The sequence below is a fragment of the Mesoplodon densirostris genome, chromosome 11 (assembly GCF_025265405.1).
Source record: "Mesoplodon densirostris isolate mMesDen1 chromosome 11, mMesDen1 primary haplotype, whole genome shotgun sequence".
NCBI classification, from domain to species: domain Eukaryota; kingdom Metazoa; phylum Chordata; class Mammalia; order Artiodactyla; family Ziphiidae; genus Mesoplodon; species Mesoplodon densirostris.
This window is the reverse complement of record NC_082671.1, coordinates 9,993,185-10,000,000: the sequence shown is the minus strand read 5'-3', so window position 1 is coordinate 10,000,000 and position 6,816 is coordinate 9,993,185. Positions and strand designations below refer to the sequence as shown.

The 6,816-nt window shown below is 35.4% G+C and overlaps 1 protein-coding gene across 1 annotated transcript in view; it reads left to right on the top strand.

Moving 5' to 3' along the window:
• Positions 1 to 4,974, top strand: part of LOC132499124 (killer cell lectin-like receptor 2) — a 12,029-nt gene extending 7,055 nt beyond the window's left edge. Inside the window, exons 5-7 of the mRNA XM_060113482.1 lie at positions 1,783 to 1,889; positions 4,546 to 4,691; positions 4,777 to 4,974. Coding sequence (XP_059969465.1) covers positions 1,783 to 1,889; positions 4,546 to 4,675 — 237 coding nt within the window. The 3' untranslated portion in view covers positions 4,676 to 4,691; positions 4,777 to 4,974. The remainder of the gene's footprint in view (positions 1 to 1,782; positions 1,890 to 4,545; positions 4,692 to 4,776) is intronic.
• Positions 4,975 to 6,816: the final 1,842 nt, after the last annotated feature.

Here is a 6,816-nt window from a genome sequence, read left to right as displayed (position 1 = left end):
TTCAGTTATTCTTTGAGTTATGTCTGCTGAGTGAACAAAAATTGTATAGTTAAGAGTCTCAAAAAAAATAAGTTTTTCCTGGTGAAATATCTTTGGTCTTTCCTTCCGTTAAGCTAAGTACTTAAAAGTAAGAACCAAAGAACATGAAGACTGTAATACAGGGAGCCCTGTCCTGGGGGTGTGGGAGTGGGAATTGCTTCTTGAAGACTGAAATTGAAGGGCTAAGTATGACTTCATCAAAATCCCTAGTAAATATTCCCCTCTTGGTGCATGCTATTCTCAAACACCTTCCTGTTTTCTATAGAATCAAAGATAAAAAAATTTTTTTTTAAGTCTCCCAGGAGACCTTGCCTGCTAATAGGCATGTGATCTTGCTATTTACTAAGCATTCAATACATATTATCTATCATGATGAACATTGTTATTTCCGATATGGAAACCCCCTTGAAGATGCAGTTGGGGTCTTTGCAATCATTTCCTTTTCTTAGGACTCTACAGGAGAACCCCTCACATAGAAGTATGCCTTTTTTTTGATGAAGTACTTAACCCTTTGGTAAATTGCAGCCTGGAACCAGCAGTTATTTTTTCCTATAAGGCGATAACTAAGAACCCAAAGGCAACGTAGTCTAGTAGTTACTATTAGGAATCCAGGAGCCAAACTGCCTGGGACCGAATTCATTTCTGCCACTTACTTGCTGGGTGACCTTGGGCAAATTACTTAACCTCTCTGGGCCTCAGTTTTCCCATTTGCAAAATGTAGATAATAATGAGGAACATAAAAGTGGTAACGGTTTTACAAATTAGCTTCATGGTGATTTTCATTGCATCTGTAGGTAACATTTACTTGATTAATTTTTGTATTTATTGTATCAAGATGTATATCTTTCAAAAAGAATTATAAAAAAGAAAATACGGTGACAATAATATTGAAATTATCTTTTAAATTTATTACTAATAAAAACTATCCATACACACAAAATGTGTTTTTACAGAGAAATGTTTGCAATGATCAGCCTGAAATCTCTACTTATCATTTAGAAAAACAACACAAAATTTATATGCAAATCTAGTAGATGTTTTAAATTGTAACATAAAATAATTTATGATGTCAAGTCATAAAATAATTTTTTATGTTTGTTGCAGTAAAACACAGTTAAATTTAAACCTATTTTTAAAAATATATTCAGTCATTTAATCAGACATTATGTACTATGTCACTTTGATATATTACATTTTTGGACATAGTAAATATCTCCAAATACTTCCCTGTTTCCCTTTTCCCCTTCCTACTACTGAACAACAGCAAGTCTTTCTCTTATGAAGCTGAAGGCTCTAATGCATACGTCCCTACAAACATTTGTTATTTTAATAAATGTGTTTAGAAGATTCCTTCTTTCACTTGGAATATGTAATGATTATTTTTCTTTACCTTTAAATTTTTTCTGGAGCATGACTTTGAATGGTTTCATGAAGTGTCATACATTATTAACAGCTCCTATTGTTAGATATTTAGATTTAAAATTTTTCCACATTTTAAATAATCTATGAGACTGGCAGCCATTTGTAACATAAATGAATAAGCTACTAGAAGAAAATTACTTTGGAAAATGAAAATACAGGGGTTGAGGGGAGAGCGTTTTTTTTAGGAAGGAGGGATGAAGGATCATGTAGAAAGAGGCAGACTACTGGTCATAGAAACAGCTGGGTCTTTTATCTGTCCTTATTTTCATTCATCTAACAGATGGGAATTTAGTCCCATGATATGTTTTATTTCCTTTTTAGACCTTCCTTCAATCCCAGACTTGGCAAAGTTCCTACTGGATTGGATTATCATTTAATGAAAGGGAAAGTAAGTGGAAGTGGATTGACAATGGCATATCTTCTGGACTGTAAGTTTCCAGGATGCATTCAAATTCTAATATTGGTGTTGGGTTGGAAGGATTGTTTCTAAAAAGAATCTTGCTTCACAGGGCTTAACTCATTTTCAGGTAGAGGTCATTAGTAAGAATAAGGAGAATGATTAAAGAAATGTTTCAGGAAGTACAGTTAAAAAGGACAAGAAGTGTCATACAGAGTTATTAATAATAAAATTATGATGCTAAACACATGATCAGAAGTATGTGTTATGAGGTACACAAAATAAAATAAAATCATGAAGTAAGGTGATATGATGTGATTGGACCATTCTGACTTAGTCATGGTGATCTCTCCCACAACCGTGAATGTTTTGAGTATCCCCCAAATTCATTTGAAACTCCTTTATATTAGTAGTTTATATTAATTATAAATATATATAAATGCAGATTCAAACATACACACATGCGTGCGTACCCACACACACACCTCACTATAGTCCTTCTGTTAAGTGCAGTATTTTGTAAACTCTTGGGTTTACATTTAGTTGTAATCTGCTGTTGAACTATTCAATGATTTTTTAAAAAATCTTAACTGTTACATTTTTTATTTCTAAGAATTCTCTTACATTTTCAAATCTTCTTGCTAGTTACTCATATATTCAAGCTGTCTTTTATTTCTTGAAAGATATTAATCACACTACTTTTATATTTGGTATCTGATAATTTTAATATTTGAAGTTTTGTGGGTCTAACCTATCACTTCTACTGACTTTTGTTCATGATGCCGTTTCCTTTGTAGTGTTTAGTGATTTTTTTTTTTTTTTGAGCTGCTGTGGAAATTATTTGAGGACTTAGATGAAGGTGGCTTCCTCAAGAAAGAATTTGCTTTTGTTGGATGCCTTGGAGCATTGTGAATCTAAGCCATTTTTCATTCTAAATTTGGACCCTGCCAGTAATGTAGTTCTGGGCCACAAACCTACAAGAGATGTCATGCAGGAAATAACCTTGATGTAATTGTAGCCTGTGAGTACACTTTCAGGCGAACACTTTCAGGGCTAAAGTAAGATGCTCAAATTGCACAGTTAATTAAATCCATTTTAAGCACATAGCACTATGCAGGGGGAAAGACACGGGATAGCTTATCATACTTGGATGGGATGGGATAGGTTGTCACACTTAGGATGAGGGGCAAGTGGGTTAAAAGGATCACCTGGATCCTGAGTTATTCTCTCTTCATATGGCCTGGCTCTGTGGCATCACAGTTCCCTGACGATGGTGTAAGGTTTCTAGGACCAGACTTGGGGTTTGAGTAAAGAGGACCCAACAGACAGAAGGTTCTTGTGGCCAGCACACACGTTTTCTCTATTGGGCGGATACAGGAGCATGTAAGCCTGGTTAGAGTTGCAGCTTTCCAATTAGCCTGATGAGCAGCTATGGATTTTACTTGCGTTTCTTAGGTAGAGGGCCAGAATGAGTGTCACCAATGGTTGACTAACTTAAGACCTCATGAATGTTGAGTATCTATGTGCATCATGTATATTTCATGTACGATATTTTGTATCTATTTGATTCTTTCCTCCTTTTCTATGTTCAGCACACATGGGCTCTACTTACTGTATCTATACCTAACATGTCACATAGGTTACTAGCTTACTTATCTGTATTTAGACCATCTCCTACTTTCTGCCTATGCCTCACAAGCTACTTAGTTTCATTTATCTTCCTTAATTGTTCCTCTTTTTACCTATAGCAGATTCAAATATTCCTAAGTAATACAGCAGATGCAAATTACATGAGGGGTGGTTTGTGATTTTGGATTGTTAGGTAGGATTATTCTTTTTCTTTTCTACTTAAATCCAATGTTCAAGACAGTTCTAAGGTGGTTTATACTGGAGATATATCCCTTTGGTCTCAACACTTTGTAGCTTATTTTCTGTTTAGAATCCCCATCCGGGGTTGAATTCATTATTCATCCTGCTACATCAATTAAGGGAAAAACTGGCTTCAGTGCCTCACTTACCCTTCTGGGTTTCCATCTTTACTTAACCCTCAGCCTGAGTGTGAATCTGCTTTTTGCCAGTTCATTAACTTATTCAAGAGGTTTTAAAATTTGTTTTTATTCAGGATTTTAAATTATTTTCAATAGGAAGGTAGTTCTCACCTAATCCACCACTTTGCTGAAATAGAGGTCCTGCTTTAGATGTTTTTCAGTGAATTTTCATGTTTTAGTGATAGGGTGGGGAAGGAAAAGAAATAAAACACATAAAAACATAAATTAAACAACTTCATCTCTGACTATATTCCAATTTTACTTTTTTCTCCTTAAAGTGTATGCACATGAGACCTTGTTATCTGTGTCACAGAAATTTAGTTCCTCTCCTTTTAGATCTCTCATTTTTATTGAAATAATTAACATAGGAAAGCAGGTTGCTGTATCATGATCCCAACATAGCAATATTGCTCTCTGATCAAAAATTCCCAACGTGGAACAACATAGGAGATTATGGGTGTGATCAAGAGGATGTTATTCTATTCAGTGGGCTAAGAGAAGTAAAAAATCTTTTAGTGATGAAGTTATGTTTAATAATTCCATATTCCAGATCTTTAGGCAACAGACTTAAAAATATGATTTATGTTATTGTAAGCTTCAGAATTAAACAGTTGGCCATACATGTTTTCTGTTCTACAGTAATTTGGCAATAATGACTTCTTCTGGGAGAGGAGAATGTGCATTTTTAACCTCAACAAGGATAGCAAATATTGATTGCTCTAACACCTATAATTGTATCTGTGAGAAGAGAATTGATTGCTTCAAATAGACACTAAGGAGAAAAGGTGAAATAGAATTTTGTCTTTTTTTTGTTGTTGTTGGTTTCCTGTAGTAATTTTGTTTTTGACTGCAGAACTTTGTCCACTGTAGAAACACAGATGAGATGGAGGAGGAGGAAAATGCTCTTTTGGACTATGGTTGAAGACATCAGATGCCATCTGTTTTCTTGGGGAAGAGAGAATCATTTTGTCTTTGGAGAGCAGTTACCCCTCTCTTTAATGGCCTTGAGGAATTACTCTCTCTTTCCCTGAAACACCCGCAGGATCAATTAAAGAACTCTAATAAATAGCCTGGGTCATTTCCTTATCAATAGGATAAATCATTTCAATAGACTCTGGCTTTGAGAGATCACAGTTAATAACTAAAATGTAGTTAGCTTCCCTCCCACCCCATCTAGATACTTGACTCTCATTAAAAAAAATAATTTCGCTGTAATTTCAAACTTACTGAATAGTTGAAACAATAGTACAAGGAACCTTCATATAACCTTTACCCATAGTTACCATTTGTTTATATTTTACTCTGTGTGCACTTTATAGTTTTTTTTTCTCTCTGTCTCTCTCCTTGCTGATTCATTTGATAATAAATTCAGGATATTACATCTATTTGTGTAAATATTTCACAAGAACAAGGACTTTGTCTTCTATAACCATAGTACAATTGTCAAAATCAGGAAATTTAGCACTGATACAGTACTATGATTTCATCTATAGCCCATATTCGAATTTTCTCAACTGTACTCTAATGTCATTTATACCTGTTTTTCCTCTTTGTTCAGGATCATGTGATACATTTAGTTGGGAGGTCTCTTTAGTCTCCTTTAATCTGGGACACTTCTTCAGGATTTATTTGTCTTTCTTGACCTTGACATTTTAAAAATCAACTCTACTGAGTTTTATTTTCATGCAATAAAATGCATTCATTTTAAGTCATGAGGTCAACGGGTTTTAAACAAATATATACACCTCTCAGACACCATCAAATCAAGGCACAGAACATTCCCATCACCTCCAGAAGTTCCTTTCTCCCTCTCACCACCCACCTGGTCTCAGGCAACCAGTGATATGCTTTCTGTGACTATAATTTAATTTTGTCTGCTTTGTTACAGAATTTTGTACATCATTTATTCCTTTGTATCTGGCTTGGTTTTACTCAGCATGTTTTTGACATAATCCATGTTCTTTCATGTATCAGTAGTTCATTCTTTCAGTTACTGAGTAGTATTCCATTGTATAGATATACCACAGTTTGTTCATCCACATTTGGACATTTGATGTGTTTCCAGTTTTTGGCTATTATGAATAAACCTGCTATGAGCGTTTATGTGCAAGCCTCTGTGTGAACGCATGTTTTCATTTCTTTTTTATTAAATGCTTAGGAGTTTGATTGCTGAGTCCTATGGTAAGTGCATTTTTTTTTTTTTTGCGGTATGTGGGCCTCTCACTGTTGTGGCCTCTCCCATTGTGGAGCACAGGCTCCGGACGCACAGGCTCAATGGCCATGGCTCACAGGCCTAGCCGCTCTGCGGCACGTGGGATCTTCCCAGACCGGGGCACGAACCCGTGTCCCCTGTATCAGCAGGCGGACTCTCAACCACTGTGCCACCAGGGAAGCCCGGTAAGTGCATATTTAATAAGAAACTTCTAAATTGTTTTCCAATGTGGTTGTATCATTTTACTTTCTCATTAGCAACATATGAGAGTTCCATATCCCTTGCATTGGCAGGCAGATTCTTAACCACTGTGCCACCAAGGAAACCCAGGACACCAGTCATATTGTGTTAGGGCCCACTCTCCTGACCTCATCTTAACTTGATTACATCTACAAAGACCCTATTTCCAAATAAGGTCACATTTATAGGTGCAGGAGTTAGGACTTAAACATATCATTGTGGAGGACACAGTTCAACCCATAACAATAATATTCCCTTATTATCTGTTTCCTGTTTGTAGGATCTGTAATGATGTCCTTTCTTTTATGATATTGTTTGTATTTCTGATATTATTGAATCTGTGTTTTTCTTTCTTGACCAGTCTAGCTAGAGATTTATATCAATTTTATTAATCTTATCGATGAAATCAGCTTTTTGTTTCATTGAAGTTTTAAAAGTTTGCCCACTTTCCATCTTAT